The 14718-nt window shown below is 42.9% G+C and overlaps 1 protein-coding gene across 1 annotated transcript in view; it reads left to right on the plus strand.

The window, feature by feature from the left end:
- The window catches only part of ttc28 (tetratricopeptide repeat domain 28), a 284301-nt gene that overhangs the window by 206470 nt on the left and 63113 nt on the right, over positions 1-14718 (plus strand). Inside the window, exons 9-11 of the mRNA XM_034192530.1 lie at positions 13096-13292; positions 13381-13534; positions 13637-13808. Of these exons, the coding sequence (XP_034048421.1) occupies positions 13096-13292; positions 13381-13534; positions 13637-13808 (523 nt within the window). The remainder of the gene's footprint in view (positions 1-13095; positions 13293-13380; positions 13535-13636; positions 13809-14718) is intronic.

The raw sequence follows: 14718 nt of genomic DNA on the forward strand, positions 1-14718 counted from the left end.
ACGTCAGCGAGGTCATGGTACTCCGCCGGCACCGCCTTCAGATTGGGCGGGACTCGGACCTCCTCCTTAGCTTGGGAGCCGGGGGGAACCGAGGAACCTAGACACTCCCGATGGCAGGTTTCGCTCCACTGAACCACTACCCCGGACGGCCAATCGATCCGGGGATTGTGCTTTAGCATCCAGGGGAAACCCAAAACCACACGGGAGGTGGCCTGAGTCACAAAGAACTCGATCACCTCCCGGTGGTTACCTGACACCACCAGAGTTACTGGAGGTGTCTTATGCGTGATTGGTGGGAGTAGGGAGCCATCTAGTGCCCGAACCTGCACAGGCGAGGTAAGAGCCACCAGAGGGAGCCCTATCTCTCTCGCCCATCTACTGTCTAGCAGATTCCCCTCAGAGCCCGTGTCCACCAGTGCTGGGGCCTTCAGGGTTGAATCCTCATACAGGATTGTGACTGGGAGTCGTGTGGCAATGTGGGTGTGTCCCACGTGAATGTTCTGGCCCGCCCCTGGCCCAGTCTCTAGGGGCGGGCGTTGGAGTTTAACCGCTCGGGGCAGTCGTTTGCGAGATGCTCGCTCGAGCCACAAACATAACAAGCACCGTAGGCCCGCCTCCTTTGTGCTCCAGGTGCCCTAAATGTTGCCCTGCTCGTGTCCATAGCTTCGTCAGCAGGGGGAGCCGTAGGCGCACGGAGCGCAGGAACAGAGGAGCGTGGGGAGGGCGGAGCTCGATCGGAACCGGAAGGGAGAGGGACGACGCGTGCCTGGCCACGCCCTTCACCTCGTTCCCGACGGCGTTCTTCTAAACGGTTGTCGAGTCGTATGACCAGATCGATGAGCCCATCTAAGTCCCGTGGTTCGTCCTTCGCCACCAGGTGCTCTTTTAGGACCAGTGACAGTCCGTTTACAAAGGCGGCGCGGAGGGCAGTGCTATTCCAGCCGGATCTCGCCGCCGCGATGCGGAAGGCGACTGCATAGGCAGCTGCGCTCCGACGCCCCTGCCTTATTGACAGTAGCGCGGTTGAAGCGGACTCTCCTCTGTTGGGATGGTCGAACACCGTTCTGAGCTCCCGTACAAACCCATCATATGTATGAAGGAGCCGTGAGTTCTGCTCCCAGAGCGCTGTAGCCCAAGCGCGTGCCTCCCCACGAAGCAGATTTATTACATAAGCTACTTTGCTAGCATCAGTCGCGTACATCACGGGACGCTGTGCGAAGACGAGCGAACACTGCATCAGAAAATCCGCGCACGTCTCCACACAGCCTCCGTACGGTTCTGGAGGGCTTATGTATGCTTCTGGGGACGGAGGAAGGGACCGTTGAACGACCAGTGAAACGTCACTTTCACGCGCAGGGTCCTCGGGAGGGAGAGCCGCAGCGGCGCCCGGAGGGCGCGCCTCCACTTGTGCGGCGAGAGCCTCCACCCTGCGGTTTAGGAGAACGTGCTGCTCGGTCATTAAATCGATCCGAGAGGTGAAAGCGGTGAGGATCCGCTGCAACTCACCGATTACCCCTCCCGAAGCCGCCGACGCGCCTTGTTCTTCCATTGGCCGTTCAACAGCCGGTTGACGCCCCTCGGGGTCCATGACGCTGGCCGAGATATCCTGTTGTGAAAGTGTAGGTGCACGGACCCACAACAGGGGGCGCAATGAACGGACAATGGAGAAAAGTAAATAATAAGTTTTACTGTTGTGAGAAGAACACAACTAATACAACAATTAACAATTTGGAGGCGTAAGCCGAAATCTGCTGGTGTCGTGTGGGCAGGCTCGAAGGTAGGAGACGCCCGTCCTAGTCGAACCGGAACCACCCAGATCTCCTCTGCCACCGAAACCCAGAAGTACTGGAACCGCCAAGTCCCGAATTCCCAGGTGGCCACTGCCTTCGCTCGTCGGATCCGGTACTGCTGGCGGAGAAGAGCACAAACACACAGGTAGGGATGCGACCGCACCCAGTAGACGGAGAGGGGCAAAGCCGCCTCCACCTCTTGTCACACTTAAGCAGGAAAGGTGAGTACTTATCCAAACACTTGGCCTTCAGTAGTCCGCTGTCCTGAAAGGGTTATCAAATATTTTCAAGAACACAGAATATGCTGCTGAGGTGATTACCTTAAACTCAAGGCGATATCTCGGCACTGAGGTGGAGACGCCGTCCTGCTGATATACCTCCGTGCTGAGTGGAGTCAGCTGTGTCCAGTAATGGGTGACAGCTGTCATCCTGGCTGTTCTCATCCGGCGGCAGCGCCCTCTGGTGCCTGGAGCCCGCACTCCAGGCAGGGCGCCCTCTGGTGGTGGTGGGCCAGCAGTACCTCCTCTTCAGCGGCCCACACAACATAGATTACAATTTGTTCATGTAAATGGGGAATCTTCTTCACAGACTAAAGTTAATTATGGAGTTCCACAAGGTTCTGTGCTAGGACCAATTTTATTCACTTTATACATGCTTCCCTTAGGCAGTATTATTAGACGGTATTGCTTAAATTTTCATTGTTACGCAGATGATACCCAGCTTTATCTATCCATGAAGCCAGAGGACACACACCAATTAGCTAAACTGCAGGATTGTCTTACAGACATAAAGACATGGATGACCTCTAATTTCCTGCTTTTAAACTCAGATAAAACTGAAGTTATTGTACTTGGCCCCACAAATCTTAGAAACATGGTGTCTAACCAGATCCTTACTCTGGATGGCATTACCCTGACCTCTAGTAATACTGTGAGACATCTTGGAGTCATTTTTGATCAGGATATGTCATTCAAAGCGCATATTAAACAAATATGTAGGACTGCCTTTTTGCATTTACGCAATATCTCTAAAATCAGAAAGGTCTTGTCTCAGAGTGATGCTGAAAAACTAATTCATGCATTTATTTCCTCTAGGCTGGACTATTGTAATTCATTATTATCAGGGTGTCCTAAAAGTTCCCTAAAAAGCCTTCAGTTAATTCAAAATGCTGCAGCTAGAGTACTGACAGGGACTAGAAGGAGAGAGCATATCTCACCCATATTGGCCTCTCTTCATTGGCTTCCTGTTAATTCTAGAATAGAATTTAAAATTCTTCTTCTTACTTATAAGGTTTTGAATAATCAGGTCCCATCTTATCTTAGGGACCTCGTATTACCATATCACCCCAATAGAGCGCTTCGCTCTCAGACTGCAGGCTTACTTGTAGTTCCTAGGGTTTGTAAGAGTAGAATGGGAGGCAGAGCCTTCAGCTTTCAGGCTCCTCTCCTGTGGAACCAGCTCCCAATTCAGATCAGGGAGACAGACACCCTCTCTACTTTTAAGATTAGGCTTAAAACTTTCCTTTTTGCTAAAGCTTATAGTTAGGGCTGGATCAGGTGACCCTGAACCATCCCTTAGTTATGCTGCTATAGACTTAGACTGCTGGGGGGTTCCCATGATGCACTGTTTCTTTTTATTCACCTCTTTTTGCTCTGTATGCACCACTCTGCATTTAATCATTAGTGATCGATCTCTGCTCCCCTCCACAGCATGTCTTTTTCCTGGTTCTCTCCCTCAGCCCCAACCAGTCCCAGCAGAAGACTGCCCCTCCCTGAGCCTGGTTCTGCTGGAGGTTTCTTCCTGTTAAAAGGGAGTTTTTCCTTCCCACTGTAGCCAAGTGCTTGCTCACAGGGGGTCGTTTTGACCGTTGGGGTTTTACATAATTATTGTATGGCCTTGCCTTACAATATAAAGCGCCTTGGGGCAACTGTTTGTTGTGATTTGGCGCTATATAAAAAAAATTGATTGATTGATGATAAACATCAGTTATAATGTAGTGTGTGTGTGAATTGTGACATTAATAAAGTTGCGTTACATTATGATTCAAACTAAGGCTGGAGAAATTATTGCATTAATTTAATGATTAATGATGCCTGCAGTATTCCATTAAATGACATTTACACATAGGGCCCTATCTTGCACTCAGAACAATGCAGCACACAGTGCAAAGGTCACTAGTAGTTTCCAACCAACACAGTTGTCCTCATGTTAAACACACACTTTGTGTAACTACCAAGTATACTTGTGCTCATGGCCATACCGGTCTTATAATGATAATATATAATATTATATATATTTATATCTATCTATCTATCTATCTATCTATCTATCTATCTATCTATCTATCTATCTATCTATCTATCTATCTATCTATCTATCTATCTATCTATCTATCTATCTATCTATCTATCTATCTATCTATCTATCTATCTATCTATCTATCTATCTATCTATCTATCTATCTATCTATATATATATATATATATATATATTGACTTGGTCGTCAGAGGTGTTGGATGAGTGCACAACTCCAATGCTGCCCGTTATGAAGAGCGGTTCGTATGATGTCAGCAGTAGTCATACCGTCATGTGAGCTGTTTCTTTTTAACCACTATTGGCTCAGCCAATGATGTCACTACATCACTCAGCCCGGCTCACCCGTGTCATGAACTTGACCCTCTTAATGTGCTTCCAACAACAACACACACTCCAATAATGCTGTCAAACACATTTTTGTGTGTGTGTGTGTGTATATATGTGTGTGTGTGTGTGTGTGTGTGTGTGTGTGTGTGTGTGTGTGTGTGTGTGTGTGTGTGTGTGTGTGTGTGTGTGTGTGTGTGTGTGTGTGTATGTATATGTGTGTGTGTATATATGTGTGTGTGTGTGTGTGTGTGTGTGTTATAGCCGTTGTTATTCTGTACGATATTAGTCCACGGCTGCAGTATCACATGACTGTAGCGGTGTCTCTCTGGCCAGTCAGCACTCATGTTTTATTAATCAGGTGTTGGTTTCTGCGGCGGCAGTGATATTTGAGAGGCGGTCAACCCGACTCGAACTTTGCCTTATCTTGTGGTTTGTTCCTCTCCCCTTCCTTCTTTTTCCAGCTCTGTTCCTTTCTGTCCTCACCTCTCTTGACCTCCTTCACATCTCTTCTTTCTCTTCCACTTGCTCTTCTCTGGTAAAGAGCAGAAAAGGCACAGAGGTGATGTTTTAGGAGGAGAGGAAATAATAAGAAAGGTGAGGAGGAGATGGGCAGATAAGAAATAATTGATAAGAAAAAAATGGAGCAGACCAGTCTGTCTCCACATTAGAAATATTACTAGGACTGCTTTCTTCCACCTGTGAAATATAGCGAAGATTCGTCCCATCCTGTCTATGGCTGACGCTGAGACCCTGATTCATGCATTTAACTCTTCTACAACCCCTGGCAATAATTATGGAATCACCGTCCTCGGAGGATGTTCATTCAGTTGTTTAATTTTGTAGAAAAAAAGCAGATCACAGACATGACACAAAACTAAAGTCATTTCAAATGGCAACTTTTTGGCTTTAAGAAACACTATAAGAAATCAGGAAAAAAAAATTGTGGCAGTCAGTAACAGTTACTTTTTTAGACCAAGCAGAGGGAAAAAAATATGGAATCACTCAATTCTGAGGAATAAATTATGGAATCACCGTGTAAATTTTCATCCCCAAAACTAACACCTGCATCAAATCAGATCTGCTCGTTAGTCTGCATCTAAAAAGGAGTGATCACACCTTGGAGAGCTGTTGCACCAAGTGGACTGACATGAATCATGGCTCCAACACGAGAGATGTCAATTGAAACAAAGGAGAGGATTATCAAACTCTTAAAAGAGGGTAAATCATCACGCAATGTTGCAAAAGATGTTGGTTGTTCAGTCAGCGGTGTCTAAACTCTGGACCAAATACAAACAACATGGGAAGGTTGTTAAAGGCAAACATACTGGTAGACCAAGGAAGACATCAAAATGTCAAGACAGAAAACTTAAAGCAATATGTCTCAAAAATCGAAAATGCACAAAAAAAACAAATGAGGAAGAAATGGGAGGAAACTGGAGTCAACGTCTGTGACCGAACTGTAAGAAACCGCCTAAAGGAAATGGGATTTACATACAGAAAAGCTAAACGAAAGCCATCATTAACACCTAAACAGAAAAAAACAAGGTTACAATGAGCTAAGGAAAAGCAATCGTGGACTGTGGATGACTGGATGAAAGTCATATTCAGTGATGAATCTCGAATCTGCATTGGGCAAGGTGATGATGCTGGAACTTTTGTTTGGTGCCGTTCCAATGAGATTTATAAAGATGACTGCCTGAAGAGAACATGTAAATTTCCACAGTCATTGATGATATGGGGCTGCATGTCAGGTAAAGGCACTGGGGAGATGGCTGTCATTACATCATCAATAAATGCACAAGTTTACGTTGATATTTTGGACACTTTTCTTATCCCATCAATTGAAAGGATGTTTGGGGATGATGAAATCATTTTTCAAGATGATAATGCATCTTGCCATAGAGCAAAAACTGTGAAAACATTCCTTGCAAAAAGACACATAGGGTCAATGTCATGGCCTGCAAATAGTCCGGATCTTAATCCAATTGAAAATCTTTGGTGGAAGTTGAAGAAAATGGTCCATGACAAGGCTCCAACCTGCAAAGCTGATCTGGCAACAGCAATCAGAGAAAGTTGGAGCCAGATTGATGAAGAGTACTGTTTGTCACTCATTAAGTCCATGCCTCAGAGACTGCAAGCTGTTATAAAAGCCAGAGGTGGTGCAACAAAATACTAGTGATGTGTTGGAGCATTCTTTTGTTTTTCATGATTCCATAATTTTTTCTTCAGAATTGAGTGATTCCATATTTATTTCCCTCTGCTTGGTCTAAAAAAGTAACCGTTACTGACTGCCACAATTTTTTTTTCTTGATTTCTTATAGTGTTTCTTAAAGCCAGAAAGTTGCCATTTAAAATGACTTTAGTTTTGTGTCATGTCTGTGATCTGCTTTTTTTCTACAAAATGAAACAACTGAATGAACATCCTCCGAGGACGGTGATTCCATAATTTTTGCCAGGGGCTGTATATTGGACTACTGCAATGGTTTATTTTCTGGTTTACCGCAGTCCAGCATTAGGGGTCTACAATTGATTCAAAATGCTGCCTGCAGACTTTTGACAGGAAGCAGAAAGTTTGACCACATTACACCCATTTTGGCATCTCTTCACTGGCTTCCTGTCCCAGTGAGATCAGATTTTAAGGTTCTGTTACTAATCTATAAAATTGTTCACAGACTGGCACCTCCCTACTTAGCTGACCTAATTAAACCTTACGTACCGGCCTGGGCTCTGCATTCTCAGGGTGCAGGACTACTTTGTGTCCCTAGGGTGAATAAGAAGTCTGTGGGTCACAGAGTTTTCTCTTATCGTGCCCCTGTTCTGTGGAATGATCTCCCTGCATCAGTAAAACAGTCAGAATCTGTGCAGACTTTCAAGTCCAGACTTAAGATGGACTTATTTTCCCTTTCCTATGGTTAGCATACTGACATAGTTTGTTACTATGCTTTTTACTCTTTTACAGTTTTTCCTCAGCTGCTAAAACACTAAACCCTGTTGTCTGAACCCACTGATTGAATGAGTCACTCTTTTGTCAAAACCATCAGCACTTTTCACCTGTTTAGACACAACTTGCCAACACATTTTCATTGTGAGGCACCTGTGTTGTATAATGATGAGCACAGGTGGTAAAAGTTAAACACAGTTAAAGCGCTGGTGTTACCGGTTGAACACAACAACTCACAACTGATCACAATTATGTGAGGGAACATATATAATCCAGTTCAGAGAGCACTGGTTTGTGAGACACAACAACGGATAGAAATCTGAGAGGAGGAGTTGGTGTGAGAGGAGGTCGAGGAGGTCGAAGTGGTTCAAGTGGTCAAAGTAGTCGAAGTGGTTGAAGTGGTCGAGGTGGTCACCGAAGACAAAGAACAGTAATATCTGATGACATCAGAGTTACTGTTATTGACCGTGTTCTTGTCCACAGTATGAGCCCGAGGGAGGACAGACAAAGGGTCCAACCAAACATCAGTAGATTCACTGTCTCCACCAGAATCCCAAGATTTAGAGAAGAGAACAGGTCATGACCTTTTCTGACATTATAGTACGTAAATGTTGACAGAAATTTCTGTATGACTGTACTATATACTGTACCACAGTATACTGTAAGGAAATACATGTTTCAGTACATCAGTGTGCCAGTGTACTGTAGTATTGTAATGGAGGGTCTAACTGTTTCTAGTATTCCATGTATATTTTTGTACTTTATTTTTTATGTAGGCTTACTGTATACAAGTGCTAAATGCACAGGATTTCTCTTTTGCAACCTGCATTTATTCTACAGAGAACAATAAACATTTATTTCTACAGCTTCATGTCCTGAACATTGTAGTTTCTATTTTTCTATGTAGTGTTTAGAGAGTGTTCAGAAGGGTTTTGACTGCTGGGGTAGACTCCAGCCCCCCGCGACCCTTAATTGGACTAAGCGGTTGAAGATGAGAGTGTGTGTGTGTGTGTGTGTGTGTGTGTGTGTGTGTGTGTGTGTGTGTGTGTGTGTGTGTGTGTGTGTGTGTGTGTGTGTGTGTGTGTGTGTGTGTGTCTTATGGAGCCATTTACAAAAAACTGGTTATCAGTTTAAAAAAATGTACACAAGTACAACTTACTGAAGGGAGGAGCCACTTTGTCACTTTGTATCGAGATCTGGAAAAAGACCCAACCTATTACCGTGAATTGAGAGTAAATTAGTTCAGGTGGTCAGGAAGAACCCAGTAACCAGCCCAAAGTCACCGTCTGCAGTCAAACAAATTTGCCATTAGCTAAGAGGCTGTTGTCCAAAAAAGAAACCTGTGCTCCAAAATCTACACCTTCAAGATCAGCTGATGAATGCTAGAGACCAATTCTGCCAAAAGAAGTGGATAAATATCAAACCAGAATTCTGACAGAAGCTTAGTGATCAATACCTCAAGCATCTGGTCAAAATGAAGCTTACTCACCGACGTACAACCAAAATATTAGGTGGACTGTTTCTACATTTATCATCCTGTATGTATGATTCTGACCCTGTGTTGATGTCAGAAATATCAAAATAAATTAAAACTTTTGCACCAACATCAAAGGGATGGGTTCTATTTAAAATGCAAGATCCACAGTCATTCTACCCCAGAAAAAGAACAGGTCAATAAAATCATTGAAAGCCTAAAATTCTCACGGCATCTATGTCTTTATCCACCAATAGTACCACATCAAATTCCTTCTATGTGAAAATTTACTTGGCAATAAATTCACTTCTGATTCTGATTCTGATGATGAGATTATTGTGTGTAAATTTTTGTTTGTATGTTTGTGCATAAAGAGATGATTTTGCAGGCGGTTCCAGACTGTGAGTGTTAAAGTGCAGCTTCGTTATAAAATCTGAAGTGGCTCTAAGACACAGTGTCGTCTCAGACTCTTCAGTCAGACTAACGACACGTGACTTCAGTCTCTACTTGGCTCCAGATTTTGTGTCACCCAGGAGGATGTTTTAGGCTTTTAAAACATCTCTGTGTTCGTGTCCCGCCCTCTGTGCATCACGTCTTGGATAGATGGTGATATATTTTTAGATTGAAGACATGATGGCGAGATATCAGACTCACAGAGCTTCTATGTGTATCTGTTAATCTGTTAATTTGTCTGTTAATCTGATTAGGTTTGCTGTGATTTATACCTTAATTTGATGATGATAACTTCATTAAGGCTGTAATAAGAGCTGCAATAATCACAGTGTTGCCTCAGTGTGATTAGAATTTAATTATTTGCACACATTAACAAAGAGAGCATCGCTGCCAATCCCAACTCCAAAACCGCAACATCAGGATTTGTTTATTCTGTGATCGCCTCGGGTTTGTGAGCCTTGTCAGCGTGTTGGAACAACCAGAGCGCTGCTCCACTTAAAGAAAAGTTATCCTTCTTTTTCTTTCTCTTATTTTTTTGTGGACTTTGGCTTTATAAGATGTTAGTTAGTTCCGTGTCCTCGGACACACACAGACTTTGTGAATCTGTTGTGGATCATTTCTGTACGTGTTCAATATGACATTTGATGATCCACAGCAACAGATAGTAGATTTGTTGAGTTTTCTCACTGTGGCTTTTTAATTATTCAGCACTCTGAAATGTTTATCTTTGTACACACATACACATAGTCAAGGATTCCTTATTGTCATACCCAGTGGTGGGCGCAGCTAACCAAAAAGGTAGCTTTGATAACAGTTAATCCACTAACTGAAAAGTTAACTTTTATAAAGCTAGACCGATAAACCCCTAAAAATTAGCAGAAGTTACAGATAAAAGCTAAACTGATAACTTTCACTATTGACTTGAGTACATTAGTAGCTCTTGGCACAACAACGAGAAAGCGCTTCTGTGTCAGATCAGCCTTCTTTCAGCAAAAGAGACCTGGTGACCAGAGAGAAAGGAAAGAGAAGAACAAAAGGAAGAGGCAGGGGAAAATAAAGACAATTTCTCTTCACACCAAACAGACTCACCGGCATATCACCCAAGTCATACACAGGCAGACAGTTTTGACTTATGGTTAAAATTTTAAACAAACTCATTCTGGACAATTTATTTAAATTAACGTCATCTAGTAGATGGCAGGGGTCATGGCAGTATGAACAGCATTTACCCATAACTTTGTAAAACAACAGACGTGGCGTTAATTTCAATAACCTGTCCGGAATTAGTTTGTTTAAAATTTTAACCATAAGACAAAACTGCCTGCTTGTGCATGACTTGGGTGATATGCCGATGAGTCTGTATGGTGTGAAGAGAAATTATCTTTTTTTTTTCTTCCTCTTCATTTCTCTCTGGTAGTCAGCTTGGCAGAGGATAGAGCTGTACCTCTCATAGCTGTCTGTCTGCTACAAAACATGTAACAGGCAGACACTAAAATCTTTGATTTCAGACTTCACAAATGTTTTTAACTGTTAAGCTTTATTCACTATATGTTAGCGCTCTGAAAATTATCGGACCGAAAATTATCGGACGCTAATTCGTCCGCTGATGGTTTTCAGTTATCTGAAAAGTTAATCTGTTAATGAAAACATTAGCTTCGATAATTAGCGGATTACCACAACTGTGCCCACCACTGGTCATACCATATATGCTTTCACATGACATGATGCGAAATTAGATTTCAAAAGGTGCCGGGTGTTAAATAAACTACAACTAGACTAGAGAATATAACTAAATAAGAGCAAGAATAAAATTAAATGAAAAGCAACACAGGTGTAACGAGCAGAATGACAGAATTGTTGTGCAAAAAAAATATCAGATGTTCAGTTGTGCAAAGTACTGGTGTGCAGAAGGCCAAGGTGTTGTGTAACCAGGGTATTAAGAGGTGTTTCCCTGTCTGAGTTAGTGCAGTTGATGTCTCAGTCTGGTGGTTCGGCAGCCTCCTGCCCAAAGGGAGAGGAACAAACATCACACTTATCATGTGGCAGTACTGTGCGCATATGCATGTATACAACCCCTGGCAAAAATGATGGAATCACCGGCCTCAGAGGATGTTCATTCAGTTGTTTAATTTTGTAGAAAAAAAGCAGATCACAGACATGACACAAAACTAAAGTCATTTCAATTGGCAACTTTCTGGCTTTAAGAAACACTATAAGAAATCAAGAAAAAAATATTATGGCAGTCAGTAACGGTTACTTTTTTAGACCAAGCAGAGGAAAAAAATATGGAATCACTCAATTCTGAGGAAAAAATTATGGAATCACCCTGTAAATTTTCATCCCCAAATTAACACCTGCATCAAATCAGATCTGCTCATTGACATTGACCCTATGTGTCTTTTTGCAAGGAATGTTTTTGCAGTTTTTGCTCTATGGCAAGATGCATTATCATCTTGAAAAATGATTTCATCATCCCCAAACATCCTTTCAATTGTCCAAAATATCAACGTAAAGTTGTGCATTTATTGATGATGTAATGACAGCCATCTCCCCAGTGCCTTTACCTGACATGCAGCCCCATATCATCAATGACTGTGGAAATTTACATGTTCTCTTCAGGCAGTCATCTTTATAAATCTCATTGGAACGGCACCAAACAAAAGTTCCAGCATCATCACCTTGCCTAATGCAGATTCGAGATTCATCACTGAATATGACTTTCATCCAGTCATCCACAGTCCACGATTGCTTTTCCTTAGCCCATTGTAACCTTGTTTTTTTCTGTTTAGGTGTTAATGATGGCTTTTGTTTAGCTTTTCTGTATGTAAATCCCATTTCCTTTAGGCAGTTTCTTACAGTTCGGTCACAGACGTTGACTCCAGTTTCCTCCCATTCGTTCCTCATTTGTTTTGTTGTGCATTTTCGATTTTTGAGACATATTGCTTTAAGTTTTCTGTCTTGATGCTTTGATGTCTTCCTTGGTCTACCAGTATGTTTGCCTTTAACAACCTTCCCATGTTGTTTGTATTTGGTCCAGAGTTTAGACACAGCTGACTGTGAACAACCAACATCTTTTGCAACATTGCGTGATGATGTACCCTCTTTTAAGAGTTTGATAATCATCTCCTTTGTTTCAATTGACATCTCTCGTGTTGTAGCCATGATTCATGTCAGTCCACTTGGTGCAACAGCTCTCCAAGGTGTGTTCACTCCTTTTTAGATGCAGACTAACGAGCAGATCTGATATGATGCAGGTGTTAGTTTTGGGGATGAAAATTTACAGGGTGATTCCATAATTTTTTCCTCAGAATTGAGTGATTCCATATTTTTTTCCTCTGCTTGGTCTAAAAAAGTAACCGTTACTGACTGCCACAATTATTTTTCCTGATTTCTTATAGTGTTTCTTAAAGCCAGAAAGTTGCCATTTGAAATGACTTTAGTTTTGTGTCATGTCTGTGATCTGCTTTTTTTCTACAAAATTAAACTGAATGAACATCCTCCGAGGCCGGTGATTCCATAATTTTTGCCAGGGGTTGTATAGTATTTTACTTTGCTGTGTTGCAAACACTGTCAGTAACACAGTTTTGAGGTACTTGTACTTCATCATTTTCAACCAGTGTTACCTTGTCAGTGACAATTGAGATGTATTTTGTGCTTCTTTGTGCCCAGTGGAATACAGGGTTCTCAAAGTTAATATAAATAGAAATAAACTCTTTATATTTATGTATGTTGTGTAAAATCTTTGCTAACATACTGTACACATCTCATTTCTCTGCTTGCTGGTTGTTTTACAGGCATCATCCACCAGATGAAAGGTGACTATGAAGCAGCACTGAAGCTCCACAAGGTCCACCTGTCCTTGGCTCAGGAGTTGAGTGACTATGCTGCCCAGGGCAGAGCCTATGGTAATATGGGCAATGCCTATCATGCACTTGGTATCTATGACCAGGCAGTCAGATACCACAGACAAGAGCTTCAGATCTCACTGGAGGTGAAGTCCCCTTAGTCTTAACAGCGAGCATCACACATTTTAATGGTGGCATGGAAAACGGCAGCAGTGAAATGTCTTTGTGTCGCAGGTTAACGACCGTGCGTCCCAAGCCTCCACACACGGTAACCTGGCTGTGGCCTATCAGGCTTTGGGTGCTCACGACCGAGCGCTTCAGCACTACCTTCACCACCTAACCATCGCACAGGAGCTCTGTGACGCCCAAAGTGAAGCCAGAGCCCTAGGCAAGCTCAGCAACCTTCAGAATCAGAATCGTGACAGAGGTTCAGGAATTTTGATTAACTGAAACCTGGAAACGTGTTAAATGTACTTCTTCACTTTTCCAGCAAACTTGGGTAACTTCCACAGTTGGAGAGGTGAGTACACTCAGGCCTTGCCGTACTACCAGCAGCATCTGGCTCTGGCTGCAGGCTTGCAGGACCTGGAGGGAGAAGGCAAAGTTTGCCACAACCTTGGCTACGCTCACTACTGCCTGGGACAGTACGGAGATGCTGTCAGGTCAGACTTTAAACTATACGGAAAATAACTGTGGCAGCTTGTTTCAGGTGTCATGTGTTATATTCTGTTTTAATGTCTAAGTAAACATGTACAGTGCTGTGTAAAAGCTTTAGGCAAGAGTCGCTACATACCTGAAACACATACTACATAAATAGAATATGAAGTCACTAAAAACAGTTTCTTTGTGGTGCTAAAACTGCTTCATTTCTTTTGGGAACTCCTGCAGTTAATAAGACAGAACAAGAAGAACGGTTGGAGGTGATCAGGACTTTATAATCATGTTTACATCTCAGCCCTCCCAGGCTGCTGCGGTACTGCCGCCGCGTTTGGTGTCTTCATATGTCCAGGCTTCACTTTGTAGTACATTTACTTAATAACCGGTGGACGATCCTCTCCATCTTAATTTTTTTTTTTTTTTACTAAGAATGGAGCAGGACTCAGTATCATCATTTCTAGTGGGTGTGGTTAGGGGAGCACCCTTTTAACAGTTCCCTGTCTGAGGATGCCAGTGGACCAAACAGCGTATGAAAGATCTTTGTCATCCAGGAATATTTTTGGACAACAGCTGCTGAAGAATTGTAATCTGATTTTGTCTCTGTTCTTGTTTTGCATGTTTGAAAAGTCTTTGTGGTACTTTGTTTGTCTGATCTTTGTTATTTTTGGTCACCCCTCTGAGTCTGGTCTGCTTTAGGTTTCTTCCTCAAAAACAGCCAGAGAGAGGTCTTCCTTACCACTCTTGCCTTTGCTCTTGATCAGGGGGTTTGGTAAGGTTAGAACTTACCCTTGTGAAGTGCCTTGGTGTTGTGGCCTAGAGGTTTTGTATATAAATAAATGGAATTAAAGTGAGTTGAAGATATGTACTGCCCTCGTTGCCATAGGAGCTCTTTGGTCTTGGGATCATGTTGTCAAT

Source organism: Thalassophryne amazonica, chromosome 17, assembly GCF_902500255.1.
Source record: "Thalassophryne amazonica chromosome 17, fThaAma1.1, whole genome shotgun sequence".
In the NCBI taxonomy this organism is placed as follows: domain Eukaryota; kingdom Metazoa; phylum Chordata; class Actinopteri; order Batrachoidiformes; family Batrachoididae; genus Thalassophryne; species Thalassophryne amazonica.